This window comes from Sorex araneus, chromosome 11 (assembly GCF_027595985.1).
Source record: "Sorex araneus isolate mSorAra2 chromosome 11, mSorAra2.pri, whole genome shotgun sequence".
NCBI classification, from domain to species: domain Eukaryota; kingdom Metazoa; phylum Chordata; class Mammalia; order Eulipotyphla; family Soricidae; genus Sorex; species Sorex araneus.
This window is the reverse complement of record NC_073312.1, coordinates 39,424,223-39,445,815: the sequence shown is the minus strand read 5'-3', so window position 1 is coordinate 39,445,815 and position 21,593 is coordinate 39,424,223. Positions and strand designations below refer to the sequence as shown.

Genomic DNA, 21,593 nt, shown 5'->3' with positions numbered 1-21,593 from the left:
TCTTGATCCTTTCATCTGCAGTTGGGTATTTGGATCATTTCAGTGTCCTTGATATCTTATTAAACGTTGCAATAAACATAGGTGTTTATGTAATTTTTTAAATGAATACATTTTTATTTTAGGTTAAATGCCAAAAAGTGGAACTGGTTCAGCAGGTGGAGGTTCTACTTGGACTTAAAAAAAAAAATCTCCACGTTTTTATACAGAAGCTGAATCAGATGATATTCCCACAAACAGCGAATAAGATCCATTTTTCCATCTCTGCCAACCCTGGTTATTTCCAGTTTTGTTTTGATATTTGCCATTTTCACTGGTGTGAGATGACACCTCATTGCCATTCTGTTGACAGTTCCCTGATAGTAAGTGATGATGAACATTGTTTCATATGCTTACTGCTACCTGTGTATCTTCTTTAAGGAACTGTCAGCTAGCTCACTTCCCTAATTTGGGGGCATGGGATTATTTTCTGTTGCTTAGCTAGTGCTCTATATAGGTTAGGTATGCATCCTTTATCTTATATAGTGTGTGAGAACATTTTCTCTCAGATTAATGATTTTCTTTAAAATTTTTTTTTATTTTTATTTTTGGACCACATCCTGTAGTACTCAGGATTTTCCTGACTCTGCACTCGGGTCACTCCTGGCAGGATCTGGGACCATATAGGGTGCCAGGGATCCAACCTGGGTTGGTCACATGTAAGGTGAGCACCTTACCACTGTATTATCTCTCTGGCCCTGATTAATACTTTCCTTAACTCATTCAGTCAACAGTATTTTTCTTAAAAATATATATTATTAGGGGCTAGAGCGATAGCACAGCAGGTAGGGTGTTTGCCTTGCATGCAACTGACCCAGGTTCGATTCCCAGCATCCCATATGGTCACCTGAGCACCACAGGAGTAATTCCTGAGTGCATAAGCCAGGAGTAACCCCTGAGCATTGCCGGGTTGACGCAGGAAAAAAAATGCAGAGGACCCTTAAGATGGAGTATGAGACAATAAAAAAATTAAAAAATATATATTATTATTATTTAACTGAACCTTTTATTTTCTTTGGGGGATCACACCTGGCAATGCTCAGGAGTTATTTCTGGCTCTACACTCAGGAATTACTCCTGGCAGTGCTCAGGGCACCATATGGGATGCTGGGGAATCCAACCAGGGTCGCTGTGTGCAAGGCAAATCCCCTACCCCCTGTACTATTGCTCTGGCCCCAACAGTGGTTTTCAAAGGTGTAAATGTTAATACATTAGGGATACAATGTTCCCACACCACTGCCAAAGTGGTGATGTCCACCCACCACTGTCCATTGGTTCTGGTTAGTCCCCTCTCCTCCCTCTGCTCTTGTAACCTCAGGTCTATAACCAGAGTCTAAGGGGTTTTTTCTTACTGGACATTGTCTATTGCCTTGCTTTGTTTCTTTATACACCACCTATGCATGAGAGCATCTGGTATCTGTTCCCCACTCCCCATGGCTTATTTAGCTTAGCATGATACCTGCCAGTTCCATCCATACTACAGCAAAAGACAAGATTTCACCTTTTCTCATAACTGAGTAGTATTCCATTATATATGTTTTACAACTTCTTTTTTTGGTTTGTTTGGCTGTTTTTTTTTTCTTTTTGGGTCACACCTGGCAATGTACAGGGGTCACTCCTGGCTCAAGCACTCAGGAATTACTCCTGGCGGTGCTCAGGGGACCATATGGGATGCTGGGATTCGAACGTAGGTGGGCCGCGTGCAAGGCAAACGCCCTACCCACTGTGCTATTGCTCCAGCCCCTGTTTTACAACTTTACCCACTATCTGTCTTAGGTTGTTTCCAAATGTTGGCTATTATAAGTAATGTTGCCACAAACAAAGGTCTACATATACTTTGGGAGTTGGTATATTTGTGTTTTGGGGTGGGGGGGCTGTTAAGCAGTGCACAGGAGGCTCAGAGGCCATTACTGGTGGCATTACCCAAACAGATCAGACCACTTAACGCTTGGGCTGGCAATATGGCATGGCTCTGACCTCACTCAAGCCAACCCACTGTTGCTCGGGAACAGGAGGTGGGGGAGGCTTATGCGATGCTATGGATTGAACTCTCATCCATGTGCATATAAGGGAGCCCTGAGCTGTACTGTCAGTCTTGGCTTTCTTAAGATAGATACTTAAGATAGATACTTCGATACTTAAGATGAATCTTTCTTAAGATAGATACTTTCTTAAGATAGATACTTAGATACTTAGATGAATGAAAAGTTCATTCATTTTTACACCCCCACCCCCCAAACAGGGAGCCAGCTCAGTGGCAAAAAGTCTTGTGAGCCTAAGGCTGATGAGGTGAGCTCAACCCCTAACACCACCCCTCATTCCTGCGTGCATTTCCAGCAGCTCCGATACTTGGGACCTCCGGTACTGCAAAACACTCATGTACACCACAACCGCATGCATGCGAGCATCACAACTGAAGCCTCAGATCCCGGGTGAGCCGTCCCCTCAAGTGCGCGACCACCATAAGCAAAGGCACAACCCCAGGAGTGCTGCGGCCGACTTGCACACCAGCCACAGGCTTCAAGCGTGCAACGTGCAGGCAACCACGTGTTCGACCTCCAGTCACGGCCACAGCAGCAGGAAGGGAGGGAAGGGGCATCCTTCCTTAAAGACAAAACCAAACCAAAAATCCTCTCCCTGGGGGCTGGAGAGACAGTACAAAGGTCACGGTGTCTGCCTTGCACCCGGGCAGCCGGGTTTGAATCCTTGAGTCCCGCGCACCATTAAGTGGTCCTGCAAGGATGGCCAGGAGTGATTCCTGAGCATAGAACCTGCCTTTATTTATTTATTTGGGGTTGGGGTTGGGGTCACACCTGCCCGTGAGCAGACCAGAAGCAAAACCGGCCCTTCTACCTTCCGCTTACACCTGCAGGTGGTCCCCTGCTCCTGTTACTTGGACCAGTCCCAGCTGCCATGCAGGTGCTTGACTCTTCAGGGACCTTCCTTCCCTTCTGGCCCCACAGCACATGGTATAAATCCAAGTCAGCTTGTGCTGTCTCCCACTTGGCATCTTCCCAGGTCCCATCTCCCACTCAGCATTCTCCCTGGTCCTGTCTCCCACCCGACATCCTCCCCGGTCCTGTCTCCTGCTCGGCATCCTCCCTGGTCCTCTCTCCCGCTTGGCATCTTCCCCGTCCTGTCTCCCACCCGACATCCTCCCTGGTCCTCTCTCCCGCTTGGCATCTTCCCCGTCCTGTCTCCTGCTTGGCATCCTCTCCAGCATCCATGACGAAGCCGGAAATCCCTACCAGATCCAAGTGGCCTTTCAGCTCAGGTCCTTCCCACACCCATTCTCACACTCCACACCCCACTGGCCTCCAGATTTCCACTGTTCTTTTCCACTCCTGGACCTTTGTACCAGCCCTTCTGGCTGCCAGGACTTCGACAGGACCAGGTGGGCAGGGCAGGGACTCTGAGGCTGGGACAAGGCAAGGCAGAAGGAAGGATGCTGCACCCAGGCATCGCAAGACCCTGAGACCCCACCTCTTGCCTCTGTGCAGACCACCTCCCACCCACCTTCAGGCTCAGGAAGGCATAAGGCAGAAGTGAACAGGACTTCGTGGCATACTCATCAACAGTGCCCCTACTTGCCCTGCCTGGCACAACCAAGGGGAAGCTGCTGGGAGTGAGCAGAAGGGGACGACCATGACTGCTTGCCTGCCACAGGGGGCGAGGGACACAGCTGCTGAGGCCTGAGAGAGAGGCCTCGTGGGCGTAGGGCGGGGAGGGAGGGGCATGATTACCTGCAGGCAGGGGTTCTAGAGGGTGAGCATGCGCGCTACGGGCTGTACCTCCACCAAGCGGGGCCCAGATGACCCGGCGGATGGCCTGCACCCAGTCCTCCATGTCCCGCTGGGAGCTGGCCATGAGCAGGAGCGCCTCGGGGTTGGCTGGCACCTTCTCCTGCTCCCCGGCACCACCTGCAAGACAGGGAGACAGAGGCTTACTGCGGGGATCCCTGGGCGGGCGTCGGGGTGCCCACCCTAGTACGCTCACTCACAACTCTGCTGGCCCCTCCGCCCTCACACGTCTGTCTTGAGCCCGTTCAGGCTTCTCTGGTCTCTCTGGCTCTGTGTTCTCTCTCTCTCCTCAAGCCCCAGCAAAACGGAAATCAGGAAACACACCTGGGGCACGTTCTCAGAGATCTAAGAAATACAGCTCAGAAATCTGGCAGCCCCGGGAGCCCCATTTTGTTTCAAAGTAACAGTTTTAAATCACAGTTCAAGGAGACTGCCCGACTAATGTGTTTGTGTCTGTACTTGAGCCTGATGCAACAACCTTTCCTCACTACCCTGAAGGCACGACCCAGTGTTCCACAAGGATTGGGACAGGATGAAGCAAACGCTCCAGGATTTCCCACCTGAACCTAGATATTGGATCACTGTCCAAAGGCAGAAAGACAGGAGTGGGGGCTGGGGAGGGGGCTGGGGAAGCAGAGTTAACAAGTGCTTTTTCCCTGGAAGTAACTGGTGGGTGTCTTATTTTTGTGGAAATGAACTAATCTTTGGGATGTAATAAGTTATTTAAACAGAACTTTATTGGCAATTTATAGGGATTTTCGAGAATGAGGTAGTCTTTATGCATGCTCCCCTCTTCCCACCATCACCCGCACCCCACCCCATCCCGTTTCATGAAACACACGGACCTCAGAGCCTCAAAACCTGAACCATTAGCCTCTGTGGGTTGGGTGAGGCTGAACCTGTGTTCCCAGGGGGGGGGGGGGCAGTTAAGGGAGAACAATGACGCCCAGACGTTGCCTGCTGGAATCCACAGCCCAGGGTTAGAGAATGAACTGGGCTGCATGCTTAGCGCAGTGCTTGGGTCCTGCTCAGGATTCTTCTAGAAGTTCAGACACTGAAGCTGACAGACACACCTCCCCCCCCCCACCACCCACCAAGGTCCTTCAACCTTCCCAATGACAATGGAATAGAGGTATTGTCCTAACTGCATTTTGCGGATGAGTAAACTGAGGCAGAGTGATTATGAGACTCGCCTGAAGTTGATTCATGGATTCAAAGACCCCAATTTTGGGCTCTGAACACCCCTACCTCACCCCACTCCACACATACACAAATGAAGAGGTGATCAACAGGGCCAGACTAATGTGGGGTATGTCCCCACAGAGGGGGGTTCCTGAACAAGGGCTGGAGGCTGGGGAGTGAGCAAGCTAAGTGGGGAGGCCAGTGGGTGAGGTGAGCAAGAAGACGAGGTGTCCAAGGGCCCTGGGTTGCCTGCCAGAACCCCTCACCAACACACACACACACACACACACACACACACACATACACACACACACACACACACACACACACCCCAAACCCTGCTGCTGTGGGCTCCTGGGCAACAGAGCTTTGGGGGAGAGGAAGAGCACTGGAGGCAGAGAGAAAAGAAGCCGAAGGCAGAGAGGTGGCACAGGCCTGTGGAGATCAAAGCCTGCACAGCCACAGCCCGTCCAGTAGCTCCAGTCAATGACCTGTGTGAACACCACCACCAAGGCAGGGACTTCGAAGCTGCCTCTTTAGGGCTCCATGTGGCATGGACCACGGGTGCTGGAATGGCGGAACATTCCAGATGTGGAGAGGAACCACCAGAGAGCACCTATGAAAACCGTTCTGAAAAAGCATCTTGACCTGGAGATCCCCAGCTCCAAGAATTTGTTCTGCTCCCGAAATAGCTACTCTGGTCTGTATGTACCTCACTTGGATTTCTCACCTGCAAATTTTTTTCTGAGGGAAGAAGGAGTCAGAAGTTTCCCTGACACTTGCAAGTACCCTGCCCAGGGGGTGGGGGTTGATATGTCCTCAGGCTGTGCCCCAGATGAGAATCCTCCCTTTTTATGCTCTGGTCTGTCTGTGTGATGTACGACGGTCTTTCAAGCATGTATATTTACTGAGGTATGTTTATGTATATGTATATTTAGTGTCCGAGAAACAGTCACCAGCTGTTTTCCTAAGTGGCCAGCTGCAGTAGGTTCCGGTGGCCCCTCTTTCTCAGAATCCACAGCCAACTGGGCAACTTCTAGGTGAACTCTGGAGAAACCATTTTCCGTTTTTGAAAAGGGGTTGATTTCTTTTTGTGTTTTTGATTTCAGTTCGAGAGTTTGTCACATACCCTGTTTACAAGTCCTTCATCAAGCTTGGCAATTGTCGCTCCCAGCCTGAGCCTTTCCTGCTAGCTTTTCTCTTCTCTTAACAAACGCGTTTCTAGAAGTCTTCCATTTTGAACCAATCCAGATTATCATCTTTTTCCTTTTACTGAATGTGCATCTGGTGGTGAATTTAAAAAATCTTTGCTTAACCCAAGGTCATAAAAATTTTCCTCTAGAAGGGTTTACATTTAGGCATGTAAGTTCATTTCATTTGTGTATGGTACAAGGATTGACATTCATTCTTTCATATACAGATATTCAGTTGTTTGAGAACTTTTAGCTCAAACAGACTCTTCTTTCTTCATGGATCTGCCAGTGTGTCTACATATGCAATTATGCCATCTGCAAATAAAGACAGTTTTACTTCTTCCTTTCCAATCCAGGAGCCTGTTATTTCCTTCTCTTGCCCAATAGCACTGACAAGAGCTTTAAAAGACAATGTTGATTAGGGCTGATGAGAACATATTTCCTTGCTTTTTCTTGATCTTATGGCAAAAGTACTTATCTTTTTTGCCACTAACTATATCCACTGTAAAACATTGCAGTTGTCCTTTCTCAGGTTGAAGATGTTCTTTTCTATCCCCAGCAATTTTTTCAGAGTTGTTATTTTTTTAATCAGGAATGGAGGCAGGATTTTGCCAAATGCCTTTTGAGATAGCTGCCACTATCTAAATATAAAATTTCTTTGTTTAGTTTGCTAATAAAATAAGTTGATGCATTTTCAAATGAACCAACCTTGCATTCTTGGGATAAATCCCACTTGATTGTAATATCTTTATTGTAATTGTTGGATGAAATTTGCTGAAATTGTGCTGACAATTTTTCGACCGTAAAATTGTAGAAAAGCATATCAGGCTACAGTTTTCAGCTTGTAAGAAACATTCTCATTTCTTATAATGTTTCAGCTTGGTTTTGTTATCAGATGTTGATATTACAGAATGAGCTGGTAGGTATCCCTGTTTTAATGTGTTTGAAATAACTTTGTAGAGCTGCTGTTTATTCCTTTTATATTTAATAGAGTTCACCTGGGGAGTCTTTATGGAAAGTTGTCTTTATGGAAAGAGTACTCACAACAAATTCAATTTGCTTACATATATATACATATGTACATTTACTTTGGACTGGAGTGATAGCACAGTGAGTAGGGCGTTTGCCTTGCATGTGGCCTGCTTGGATTCGATTCCTCCATCCCTCTAGGAGAGCCTGGCAAGATACCGAGAGTATGCTGCCCACATGGCAGAGCCTGTCAAGCTACCTGTGGTGTATTCGATATGCCAAAAACAGTAACAAGTCTCACAATGGAGACGTTACTGGTGCCTAATCGAACAAATTGATGAACAACAGGATGACAGTGCTACAGTGCTACTTCTTCTTGAGTGGATTTAGATGCTTTAGGAATGAATTTCTTTCATCTATGTAATTACACGTATTGGGATAAAATTATTTACTGAATTTCCTTATAATATTTTAACTATGTGAAGAATTTGTAGTGGTTCTCCAAGATAGGTAATTGACATCATCATTTCAATCCCTGATCAGTCTTAATAGAGGCTCACTGATTTCACAGATGTGCAATAAAACAAAACAAACCCAACAATTTTTTTTGTTCTTTTGATTTTATCCACTACTTTTCTGATAAATAAACTTTATTTTTAAGTGATTACACACATTTTCCATTTTTAGGCCATGTGGTTTCTGCCACCACAACACACCCTACATGCAAACTAGGAAGCCACCATACACAGTATGTGCGTGTAAGCACATGGCAGTGCTCCTGCAAAATTTTAATCACAGGCAATGATGGTTGGAGGGATCCCTCGGGATGGGAGATGTGTGCTAAAAATAGATAAAGGACCAAACATGATGGCCTCTTATTATCTGTATTGCAAACCATAATGGCCAAAAGTAGAGAAAGAGTATGGAGGAAATTGTCTGCCATAGAGGAAGTGGGAGGGGATGGACCGGGTGGCAGGGGGGATGGGGGAGGGTGGAGGCGGGGATCATACTGGGGACATTGGTGGTGGGAAGTGTATACTGGTGAAGGGATGAATGTTCAATCATTGTATGACTGAAATGCAAACATTTGTAAGTGTAATTTACACCTTGTAAATTACATGAGCTCTGTAAGTGTAAATTATGTGAGCTTTGTAAGTGTAGCTCATGGTGATTCAATAAAAAAAGTAATAAAATTAAAAAAAAATCCTTTAATCACAGGAAAGAGGGGCTCTCCTGTGGGCTGCAGTGGCCATTCTCTTCTCTTGCACTGGTTTCCCATTTGGTCTTTATTATTTCTTTTCTTTGATTTATTCTGGGTTTAACTTGGTCTCCTTTTTCTAGTTTCTTAGTATTCTAATTATGCCCCAGGACCAGCTTTAGAAGCCACTTCAGTACTAGTTTTAGTACTTTGTGTTCCCATCTTATTTCAATTCAAAATACCTTCCAATATCTCTTTACAGTTCTTCATTGGTCTAGAGGGATAATAAGTGGGTTTTCACATTCTATCCTGAAAAATGTTGACGATTTGGTCTCCCTGTGCTAAACTCTGACTCCTTAACTCATGGAGTCCATTGGGCTCCACCTGAGTTTCCGCTTCCTATCTCATAGTTTTGAAATTTTCTCATCATCTGGGACATCTGTAGGGTTTACCTTGCTTGTTTCCCATCTTTTTGGGAGGGAGGTCACAGTCCTTCTGAGTTCACTCTTTAGTTTTTGAGAAAAACTGTTGTATATATTTTGTTCCTCTTTTGTATACCATTTTTTTTCTTTTTGGGTCACACCCAGTGATGCTCAGGGGTTACTCCTGGCTTTGCACTCAGGAATTGCTCCTGGCAGTGCTTGGGGGACCATATGGGATGCCGGGGATCGAACCCAGGTCGGCCACATGCAAGGCAAACGCCCTACCCGCTGTGCTATCGCTCCGGTCCCTGTATACCATTTTAAATACGAGAGTCAAGTCACCCCTGCTGCTCTATCCTGTCCCAAGGGAAGTGCAAGAACGAGTTCTGGGGGAACACTCTATATGGGAAAGTATGTACAACACACTCCACGCAGTCGCACTTAGCATTCATGAACATGCTAGGAAGGAGAGTTAGTGACCCATTCTACAGATGAAGAAATGGATGTTTGGGAAAATTAAATAACCGGAGAGAGCCAGGATTCCAATCTAGGTTTATTCAACTCGACACTCTCTCTTTTGGCAATATCAAACCTCTTTGGCAAAAGAGAAGGCTCACTTTGGAGCCGGATTCTCTGCTGTGGTGGGGGCTGCACGGTCCAACCACATCCTCGGCCTCCACCCACTAGGCACCAGTAACAGTCTCTCCCTCTCTCCTGGGTTGTGACAAACGTCCCGGGGTAGGAAAACTAGCCCAGGCTGAGAAGCATTGTTATACGACAACCAGATCTGCCAGTGCCCATGAGTTTACATGATATTCGCAACTCTATGGCTGTGACATCTCTGTTCTGAGAACGGTCCCTGCCTCATCTACCCAGCAGCTTCCTTCACCTGAAGGAAGGCTGAACATTGGGAGTCCCCTGGTCTCTTCCTTCTGCACACTGATCCCTCGTCTCTGGTGAGCATATCCAGCGTCAGGGTTATACACGCAGCCCTCATGCCCATGGCATCCAAAGTCACTGTTCCCCACCCTCTGGACCCGTCCACCCAGCGGGGCCTCTGAAATGTCCAGGCAGCTCCTACTTACCAAATATAAAATACATCTCCAAATATGCCAAGTCCCCCATCTCAGGAGAGGGCTACCCCACCGCAGAGATCTGCAAGTGGAAAGCGGGCAGGTGCCGAGCCCTGCACTCACATCTCCTAGCCAGCCTCACCAGCCCATTTAATTCTTTCCTCCTTCAAGATATAGTTATGTACTCCCCCATTTTCAGTGATCCACCTGACCCAGAATACATCATTTCTCATGTGGGCTGCTCGTGTGGCTTCTGGACTGGCCCTCTCCCTCTATTCTATTCTGAATATGGCTGTCACAGCTCTCCAGGTCAGCAGCAGACCCTCACACCGCTCTGCCCAGTACCCTGCAGTCTTCCCTAAGCCCGCAGTGTCCTGGCAACTGCTCTTCCAGGCTCCTTGCTGGCCACTCCAGACTCCATCACGATTCACTGCTCTTGTGCTTTGCTCTTCCTCTACACAAAGCAAACCCCAGCGTGAGGACCCCTGCCCCTGCCGTCTCTCTCTTCTTGCTGTGGTTTGAAAAATGTTTTTGCTTGTTTGTTTGTCTTTTACTTTTTGGGTCACCCGGCGATGCACAGGAGTTACTCCTGGCTCTGCACTCAGGAATTACTCCTGGCAGTGCTGGGGGACCATATGGGATGCTGGGAATCAAACCTGGTTGGCCGCGTGCAAGGCAAACGCCCTACCCGCTGTGCTATTGCTCCAGCCCCTGAAAAATGTTCTTCAAAGCTTTAACACAAAAGAAAAAAAAAAGCTTTAGCACAACCTGCTCCTTTAGCTTCTTTACCTCTTTCCTCGTGTACCTTCTTGGAGAATTATTCCTGACCATCTGATTGAAACGACAGCCAGAGTTACATGCAGCAACCACTTACTTTTCTGGCCTTGGTTTGGCTGCAAGATTTATAATGATCAAATGTACGTGTAAATGAGACATGCCATGCCTTATTCATAGTGTGTGTCTCTGCCCCCTCACGCCAACACGCAGAGCATCTGTTTTCATCAGCATCTCTAGCAGCAGTGCCTCGGGCGGACACGCACAGAATCTGGGATGAATAGGGATCTGTGACAGCAGCTGGTGTACGGCCACTGCGACACAAAGTGCTTGCCCGAGGCTGACAGGGCATTCGAGAACCAGTGGGCACTGCCAGCTTAAACACTCACAATGGAAGTGGCATCCTCATGACTTTTCAAAGGACAGGAAACTGAGGTCCTGAAGTGTTTAGAAATACATCCAAGGGGCTGGAGAGATAGCACAGCGGGTAGGGCATTTGCCTTGCACGTGGCCGACCCGGGTTCAAATCCCAGCATCCCATATGGTCCCCTGAGCACAGCCAGGGGTAATTCCTGAGTGCAGAGCCAGGAGTAACCCCTGTGCATTGCCAGGTGTGACCCAAAAAGCAAAAAAAAAAAAAAAAGAAAGAAATACATCCAAGCTGCAGTTACCCCTGAAACAGGAGCCCTGGCTCCTGGGCAAAGCCCAGTCCTCTCCTGCTCACACTTCCACCCAGGGCTTTAAGGAGACAGGCCCCCGGTGGACCGAGGTGAGACCCCAGCCCAGCTTTTCTTGTTCCCTGTGTGGGACTTTCTTCTTCCCTGAGCTCTTGAATTTAAGAACTTCCTTTTATGCCTGGTTCTCTCTCTCCACACAAGCAGCTTTGGGGAAGGTCCCCCAATACAGCCAATCTTAGCAAGGGTTCAATGCAGAAACTCCTATCTCTCAACTGCTCAGTATGAAAAGGCCTTAGAAGAAAAGAGGACTCAGTGGTATCTGTGGAAGTATTTTGTAAACCTCGTTAGCTCACAGGATGTGGAATTCTCTGACATTCAGGTGAAAAACTAAACTTCTGATGTAACAAATCAAACGGAATTCTAACGAGCCTCCTCTTCTCAGGATTGATAGAAAACGCCACCAGTAAATAAATAAATACATGACTAAATATCAAAGAAGTGACCATTTAAAGGGACAGCAGCTGCAATGGTATGATTTGTCACGGTTATTCTATGCTGCTTAAAGAACAGGGAACCCCAGGGAAGGCCCCCAACATCTGGATTCCCAGGGGTGAAGGCCAAGGATGGGGATGCAGCTGTCTGGGTGTTTGGGCCAGTGGGACGAGAATGAGGGCCACCTGTGTGATTGTGCTAGAAACTCCAGTTAAAAATCAAGAGATGAAATTATTCTAATCACAGATGGTGTTTATCTCAGTCCATTCTCCCCCAATAGTACCATTCATTTCAACGTGGAATCAAACACTGAGCTACTTCGTCCCTGTGTTTTTGGTACTAAGAAGCACACCGTGCTTCTTAGCTCTATGTGCCCATGGCTGCAGCATCAGGCACCTAGAAGAATGTGGGGACAAGGTACCACCCCCAGAAGTCCTGTTGTTGCACCAGCTCTGCATTGTCTGAGGGTCAGCTGGCTTTTCCTATAGTCTTTGGGGACCACCTCTCTGGCCCATTCCTTCCAGCTCAGTCCCCCATCTTCACTCATTTCTCTGCCTCACTGGACTTCACCAAATCAGCTTGCCCTTAAAGGGTTAAGATGTCTCCTGGCCTGGAGACTGTAGCCTGCGCATGGCCCTACTGCCTACTTACCCCGGGACTGACGCCGGCCCCACTTCATGTGCCTGGAGGAGCAGAAGAAGGGCATGATGCAGGAAGCGGCGGGAACGTGGTAGGAAGAGGAGGTGCTCAGCACAGCCCGACCAGGGCCAGGTGCCAAGTGGGCGGCAGAGGCTGTGGTCGCAGTGCACTGTGTGGGCCAGGTCCTTTGTGTCTGCTCTGGGGAACTGCTGTACTAAGAATAGTGCCCCCTAGAAAGGGACTGGCCAGGGCGGGGCTGGCTGGGGTGGGGGAGTCCCACTGACCAGGCCTGTACATCTGCTGTCTGCGGGGCTGCCCATAGTTCCTGCGAAGGAAATCCCCAGCACCTTGTCTTATGCTCCTTTCCCTGGTTTCTGACCTAGCTTTGAACCTCAGGGTTCTCCCTCTCCCCATGGAGAACCCCTCAGGGTGAAGGTGATGAAATAAATGCACTGTGGGGCCCCAAGAGGTGTGTGAGTTACACACATACCTCCTGGGCTTCCAGCTCTGTGTCAGCACAATGAAGCAGCTATGGGCCCCACCTCCCCAGGTTGCTTCTCGCTCTCTGCACGCCTGGCTGGCCGCATGAGCTTTTACCTACTAACCGGGTAAGCAGGTAAAAACACAACCTTTTACCTACTCACACAGCATCTTTTTATTTTTTTTAAAAGGCTTTTATTATTATTTTGTTTTGGGGTCACACCCGGCAGTGCTCAGAGGTTACTGTTGGCTCTGCACTCAAAAATTTCTCCTGGTAGGTTTCGGGGACCTTATGGGATTGGGAATCAAACCTTGGTCAGTCCTGTGCTAAGCAAGCACCTTATCCACTGTACTATCACTCCAGCCCCGTAAGTTTTGTTTTATTTTTTAAATCTTGGGGCTACTCCCAGTGATGCTCAGGGGTTACTCCTGGTTATGAACTCAGGGTTACTCCTGGTGGGGTTTAGAGGACCATATACAATGTCGGTGATCAAATTCAGGTCAAGAGCAAGACAGGTGCCCTACCCACTGTTCTATCTGGGGTTAGTCTGCTGCAGGGGGCCTGGGGTTAATCTAGGGGAGATCTGGGGTCAGTCTGGTGGGGACCTGGGTTCGTTTGGTGGGGATCTAGGGTTAGTCTGGTGGGGGATCTGGGGTTAGTTTTGTGGGGGTACCTGGGGTTAATTTGGTGGGGATGTGGGATTAGGCTGTTGGGGACCTGACAGGGAAGACTGAGGATGGCACCAGCCTAGCTTCCTTTGTCTGTTCTTGTGTCCCGCAGCCCATAACCTCTTCTATTCTTCTTCAGTGGGGTTCCCTCTCTTTCTACCTGCAGCAAACTTATGCCTCTCGACGAAGTGGTGAAATTCCTGAGGCCACTGACACACATGGACTACTTCAGCACTCACACATGCAGCCAAACAACCGGAACAACAGCCCACCCAGCACCAAATGCAGGGGTGGACCCCTTAGCAAAGGGAGAACGGAAGCAGGATGAGATCAGACAAAAAAGTGAGCTTTCACGTGACATTCAATGAGAATGAATGAAGTGACATGAAAAGAAATTATTTTCCAGGTCACCCTTAGATAGGAGAGACACTGAGTGCATCCAGGTAAGTGCTGGAAGAGGCGAAACAGGGCCGTGGGGCTGGAGGGAAGGAGCACCCACATCCTCATTGGCTTTGCTGCGTCCTGAATCGCTGACCCAGGAGCTCCCACCTTGGGTTACCTGGTCCCAGACAATAATCCATTTCCTTTGATGTACACCAAGTAGATGGATTTTCCTCCTTCCGGTGTTTGAGAACATTGAGGTGTGCAGAGACCATGAGATCCGCCAGACAGTCCTTCAACTATACCGGCTCTTCCAGGAGCTACCCGGAGGGGCAGACCTCTGATGGAGACTATGGCTAAGAAAGGCACTTGACACTTAGCATCTCTTTTGATGAAATTATACTTTAACTAGGAATAGAGGCTCTGCCATCAACATGGATATGCCCTGAGCTGATGGTGTGTTGGGTGGAGAGAGAGTAGCAGCAATCCCACCAAAGGCTGCGGGGACGATGCCAGCACGTGCCCCTGGGCCACTGTAATTCTGCATTTTCATGGAAGTATTAGCCTCTGCAAGTAGGTTACAGGAGAAAACACAAAAACTATAAAAGCTGGAGGGGAGGTGGAGGAGGTGTCATAATTACTATATTAGACAATCATAAGTATTATTGCTATTGTTATTCAGTTACTTGTTCATATGCTCAGAAAACCAGCCAGTAAACTAAAAAGCAACTGTAAGCAATACAAGCATTTGGGGAAGCAGCCATGCTCTCAAAATTAATATGCATATGCAGAGATCACCATCAAATTTCAAATTGTGAAACTGAAGGAACAAATATGCATATAATCTTGGAAGTAGGAAAACTACCCAGTAGACAAAAAGCATGCCTTTTTCTCTCATTAATTTACTCACTTTCAGAGTATCTGGACTTAATTTTTTTTACGATAGTACTAAAAGTATTATCTTGTACTTGCAGTACTGCTGCACCATGTCCATTGCCAGAGTGCCAGAATCCCTGCAACATCTACCTGAGGATGCGTCCCCTTTTTCCCACCCAGCCCTCTTACTGCCATTCTTCAGATCACAATTCTATGGGTCACATCTCAGTGTCTGTTTCAAATAGTGATTACCTCATTCCTTGCTTTGCTTTTTAACTTTTTTTTGGGGGGGGGCGAGGGGCCGCTAGATTTCCTGGGTCACAACTAGTGGTTCTTGAGGGCTACTCCTCAGGGTTTGTTACATGCAAGGCAAGTGTCATAACCTCTGTACACTGTATCTGTCCCCAGACTTTTTTTTTGCTTTGTTTATTTATACTTTGCATATAAGCAAAAAAGATCATCTGGAGTTTATCTTTTTCTTTCAGACTTACTTTACTTAGCATGACTTTCTTCAATTCTATTGAAGCTGCACGAACTGCAAGATTTCATCTTTTCTCATGACTGAGTAGTATTCCATTGATAAAGAATACTACTTTTCTTTATTAAATTTTCTTCATCCACTCATCTGTGGCTGGACATTTGGGTTGTTTCCAAATCTTGGCTAAGAGACATAATGCTAACGAACATAAGTATGCACGTGCCTTTCAGATGAATGTTTCTGTGCTCTTGGAGTAGAATTGCAGGGTCATATGTAAGTTCTAGTCTTAATTGAGAAGTCTCCAAGCTGTTTTCCAAAGAGGCTGGACTGACGATTGTCCCACCAGCAGTGAGTGAGAGTTCCTTTTTCACCGTATCCCCACAGAACTTACTGTTTCTGGATGTTGTAGTGTAGACTGCTCTCACTGGTGTTAGGTGACAACTCACTGTTGTTTTGACTTGCATTTTACTGATAATCAGTGAAGATGAACATTTTTTTCACATGCCTACTGGCCATCTTCATGTTGTCTTTGAGGCAGACTGAGACAGCTATCTCTGTTCCTCTTTCCATTTTTTAGTGGAATTATTTTTGTTGTTGAACCCTCAGGTTGCTTTATATATCTTGGATATTAGTTCTTTGAGGTATGATGTGGCATTTATTTTTCAATGCTTTGTCCATGTTTGGGCCACACCCACAATGCTCAGGGATCACTCTTGATGGTACTCTGGGGGCCACATGCAATGCTGGGGGTCACATATAAGGCAAGCACCTTAATACTTATACTATCTCTCTGGCCCAGCATTTCTTCTACATTAAACAAGCTGTTTCTGATGACTGGTTAAAGAAACTTTGATACATCTACACAATGGAATACTATGCAGCTGTTAAGAGAGATGAAGTCATGAAATTTGCTTATAAATGGATAAACATGAAGAGTATCATACTAAGTGAAATGAGTCAGAAAGAGAGGGATAGACATAGAGGGACTGCACTCATTTGTGGAGTATAAAATAACATCACATGAGGCTGACACTCAAGAACAGTAGGTACAAGGACCAGGGGGATTGCCCATAGCTGGAAGACTGCTTCATGAGCAGAGGGGAGAAGGCAGATGGAATAGAGAAGGGATCTCTAAGAAAATGATGACTAGAGGAACCAGTTGGGATGGGAGATGCATGCTGAAAGTAGATAATGGACCAAACATGATGACCTCTCAGTGTCTGTGTTCAAGCTATAATGCCCCAAAGTAGAGAGAGAATATGGGGAATATTGTCTGCCATAGAGGCAGGGGGAGGGTGGGAAAGGGGGGGTATACCCGGGATATTGGTGGTGGGGAATGTGCACTGGTGGAAAGATGGTGTTTGATCATTGTGAGATTGTAACCCAAACATGAAAGCTTGTAACTATCTCACAGTGATTCAATAAAATTTTAAAAAAATTAAAAAAATAAAAAATAAAAATAATGAAGTCAGATTAGCACTTACAATTCTTAAAACAGAGTATATAGAGGAGGCACCAGCCCCTCCCACCACTGCCGAAATGTGACCCCGGGGGCCGCACGCACGTGCGGCTCCTCCACAGCTCCACGAGCGTGAATCCAGACCCTGCTGAACCAACTTCAACATGGACTGCTCCTTGCAGATTGTCTCCAGCCAGAGAACTAAGCCACGACCCCATGCCCGCCTAGGAGGGGAAAGGTATTTCTCTCTCTCGCCTGTCCCTTCCCAGGGATGAAGGGCGTGGGGACCACCATATTATGACGACCACAGATGGGGTTTACCAGCTTGCAATCATCCGGAAGAAATCTCCCTGGACTTAGTTGTTAAAGTACAGAAATACAAAACCGCGCGGCCGCGCGACCTCATTTCTCTTCACAACAGGTCTGACTCTAGTGGGGTGCTCCTAATAATAATGGTGGGGCCGGAGCGATAGCACAGCGGGTAGGGCGTTTGCCTTGCACGCGGCCGACCTGGGTTCTATCCCCGGCATCCCATATGGTCCCCCAAGCACCGCCAGGAGTAATTCCTGAGAGCAGAGCCAGGAGTAACCCCTGAGCATCACTGGGTGTGACCCAAAAAGCAAATAAATAAATAAATAAATAAATAAATAATGGTGAGGTTTGTGTTGAAATATTGAATGTAACCAAAGTAAATAGAAAGTAAAGTGAAATTTATCAGTTACAAGGGGGAGGTGCGGGGGTGGACGGGATGGGAGGTGTACTGTGGTTTTTTTTTTTTCCTTCGGTGGTGGGATATGGGCACTGGTGAAGGGATGGTTGTTTCAGCATTGTATGACTAAGACTTAAGCCTGAAAGCATTGTAATTTTCTACATGGTGATTCAATAAAATAAAAAGTAAAAAAAAAAAACAGAGTGTATAGTTCCAATAATTGGAACTGCATTTTACTGCATAACATGATTAGACAAATACGTATGAGAGATTGGAATGTCATTAAGGAGATTTTTCAAATAATAAGTACAAAATCAATTGTACAATAAATTAAAGAGGGCCAACCTCTCTATAAAATAAAAATGCACAATGACTCGAACCTTTGGAGAGGAAAAATGAAACCAAAAAAAAAAAAAAGTAGTGGGACCGACGATGGGGGAAATCTTGTGTAATTTCCAAGTGGGAAAGGTCATTCTAAACCTGAAGCAAAAGCTGAGACCACAGAGGAAAATTTCCACCACACAAAAGTTAAAAATATTTTTAAGGCAAAAAAAGAAAGTGAAAAGACACTTGACAAGGAGATAGAAGACCTGGGGAACAGTAGTTCTGGGGAGGAAAGGGAGCATTTAAGTGACCCAAACCGTCTATTGCTGGGGAATGTCCTGGGTACTTGTGTGTAAGCAGGCAGAAAGAATAAAGTGGGAACAACCTAAGTGTCCTGCAGGTTAACAAAAATACTGTGATGGTTAGATAAATTACGTGCAATCCTTCCAAAAAGTAGCCAGTGGGACTACATGACAGAGGGTGATACACCGTTAAGTGCAAAAAGGATGAGGGCTAAGCCACCTTCCTATGGAGTGGGCATCTGTAAAGGGATGCAGCTGTGCACCAGGGGCTGCTTCTGAAAGGACGGAATGGCCTGGGGTCCTGGTTTGCTGCAGGACAGAGGAGTGTCTCAGGAACAAGGAGGTATTCGTGTCATCACAGACACTGAGAGGTGTTGCAGGGGTGGCCAGGGGCCCAGGACACTTTCCTGAAGGACCTGGGGATTCGACCCTGGAGAAATCAGTCTCGAGTCCTGAGAATTCTTCTTTTACAAAGATCCCCCCTCTACCCAATGTCCTCTGAATGGTTAGAGCTCCAAATTCCCCTCCTATCCACCAGGTCTCCCAGCAGTTTCATTTCTATTTTTTAAATTTTTTTTTATTTTTTAAATTAAAAAAAAATTTTATTGAATCACCATGAGATAGTTATAAGCTTTCATGTTTGGGTTACAATCTCACAACGATCAAACAGCCATCCCTCCACCAGTGCACATTCCCCACCACCAATATCCCGGGTATACGCCCCCTTTCCCACCCTCCCCCTGCCTCTGAAACCAGCATCTCTCTGGGAAATTGTCTGCAGTTCTGGGGATATCTGAGTTTTTAGGGAACTTGCACGGACCTTGCCCTGTGAGGGAGAAGTGGGGTGTGGTTCTCACAGGGACCAGCCACGTGAAGGAAGTAGTGGGGCTGTGTAGGGGGGAATTCCTGGGCTCTGAGGCAAAGTCAGGTCTCTCCCTACCCTGGGAGACTCCCATGGCCCCCAAGAGTATCCCTCAGGGATACATCACGGTTCACGGGGGTGGGGGGCTCCTCTGATCCCCACTGAGGAACCTTTCCAGCCCTGCCTCTATCTCCCAGGACAAATCAGGTGTCTTCTGGAGGTCCCTTCTCATTATCAACCCCCCACAGCCCACTTCCTCTTCCCTCTCCCCACCCCAGTTCTCCTGATCCCTATCCTCCCCATCTTGTGCCACACACTACACCATGTCCTGTGACAGTGACATCAATAGAAGCAAGAATCCCTGCGACTCAGTGAATACAGCCTGGCCTGCGCCAGGCCCAGGTCCTTACCCCAAACAGACACAAACTTGCAACGTCAAGTGCCCATAGGAGTGGCAGTGAAATCCAGCTTTGAGCACTGTGTCTGTCCTCTAGGCTACCTAACCCCAAAGGCCACAGTTTGTAGGCTTCCAGCCGGCCTGCCGCAGCCCTTCTCATCCATCTGCTGACCTTGACTGAGGACCTGAGACAGGAAACCGCCAGTGGATGTGTAGGGATTAAAAAAAAAAGAAAGAAATTAAAAAACTCAAGTAAAAACAGCCATGTATTAAAACGGAAATGGCCAGCTGTCCCAGGACCAGTTTCTGAAAAGCTGGAAGGTGCGAATTACGGAGATGGAGAAGTGGGGCCTGGCACTTGGGATTTTTAAAATAAGGAGATACTGAATAGCCTTGAGGGGCGATGGCTTCACCCCCTAGTCTAAGGAAAGAAAAGGGAAGTGACACTCTGACTGTGTGCTTACTCGGTAATGGTGTCCCTATAGCTGGCACCTTCAATTCCCTGGACACTGTACAGGGGGCCCATTTCTCCTAAGGTACAAACCTTGTCAGCTAAAAAGAGGGAGGGGGTGCCCCCACCCTGCCCCAAGTAGCTCCTTCACCTGGGCCATGGCTGATATCAGCAATGCTGTGCATTCAGAGGTGGGGTGGGGTGCTGCATGGTGCCAAGGACTGAAGCCAAGGCCTCACCCCTGCAAGGAACACACTTGCCACTGCCCCAGTGTCCACACACCTAGATTTGAATGCTGGGTCCCTGCACCTCCCCACTGACTGGTCTGCAACCGTGGGTTCAAACCCTGTTTCAGGAGAAGCACACACTGGGAATCCCTGGTCCTGAACCCCTTCCAGGGTGTTGATTCCCTGTGCTGACTCCTAGGCAAGGGCCCAGGCTGAGGGGCGGGGCTCTCCTCGGACCCAGTCTAGGCTTAACAATGAGCCAGAGGAGGCCGCCGGCCCAGGCCTCTGAGGGCACTTACCTGCCCTTCCCTCCCAGTAGGTGTTTCAGACCCTTGGACAATTGCCCCAAAACAGAACAAAACAAAACAAAACACCTACTCTCACTGCAAAAGAGGTCTGGAACAGGGGACACAAAAATAAAGCCACGGTCCTCAAAAAGTCAAGGACAAGCAGAGTCCGCCACAGACTGTCTGGGAAGCAACTCCAGTGCCCTCACGCCTTAGCAACAAAGACATCTGCTCTTCCCGGGGAGAGCCGGCGCCGGCTCCTTCGCTCTTTATCATGGAGATGTTCTCACGTTCCTCCCCCAGTTCTGCATCACAAAACCCTGGAACTCTTGTTGTGGGGGAGCCGGGAAACCCCCGAGGCTCTGGGGTTCTCTCTGGCGCCCCAGGAGTGGGGGGAGGAAGAATTCCTTGGGTCAAGCATTTCCCCCTTCTCTCCCCACCAGAGGCAAGTTCAGCTCCTCCCCCAACTCGATAGGAGAGAGGCTGGCTCTAGGGCTTCACGGAGGAGGTGGCCGGCCGCTGCTCAGCCAAAGGCCCCTCAGGAAAAAAGCTGACTGGAGGGAAAGGACTGAGGAGCGAAATTTGGGCTTAGGGCATGGAACTAGTAGGGCTGGAAGGCGTCCATGGCCTGCTTCTCATCACCCTACCTGAACTCATTCCCATCTCACAGGGCCTTTCTGCCACCTCTGGCTGACCTCTGCTGCACCCCAAATTCTCTCTTGGGCAGAACAATTTTATTAATTCCACCTGGATACCTGCAATCACTCACTGGTGCACTGGTCTTTGCATGAGTTCTAGAGGTGAATGTGGTGACATCCCCAGCACGAGTGATTCCCCCCCACCCTTTAGCAGCAGTAAATCATCCCCACTATTCTTATCAGCTGCCTCCATTTTAAGTAATTCGATACATTATTATTATTATTATTATTATTATTATGGAGCAATAGCACAGCGGTAGGGCATTCGCCTTTCATGTGACTGACCCGTGTTCGATTCCTCCACCCCTCTAGGAGAGCTTGGCAAGCTACCGAGAGTGTTGTGTCTGCACGGCAGAGCCTGGCGAGCTACCCGTGGCGTATTGGATATGCCAAAAACAATAACAGTAAGTCTCACACTGAGAGACGTTACTGGTGCCTGATCGAGCAAATCGATGACCAACGGGATGACAGTGACAGTGATTATTATTATTATTACAGGGTTTGTGAGCCCACTCAAGGTTTGCTCCAGGCTCTGAGC

General features: G+C 47.7%; 1 protein-coding gene across 4 annotated transcripts in view; it reads right to left on the bottom strand.

Annotated features, from left to right (window-relative positions):
• Positions 1-21,593, bottom strand: part of ARHGAP22 (Rho GTPase activating protein 22) — a 209,245-nt gene that overhangs the window by 33,761 nt on the left and 153,891 nt on the right. For 2 of the 4 annotated variants that reach the window (XM_055119221.1, XM_004607399.2), the window contains one exon: positions 3,780-3,956. The exons of 1 other annotated variant lie outside the window; for it this stretch is intronic. In XM_055119221.1, coding sequence (XP_054975196.1) covers positions 3,780-3,956 — 177 coding nt within the window. The remainder of the gene's footprint in view (positions 1-3,779; positions 3,957-21,593) is intronic. One more of the 4 variants, XM_004607398.2, reaches the window with a different exon arrangement.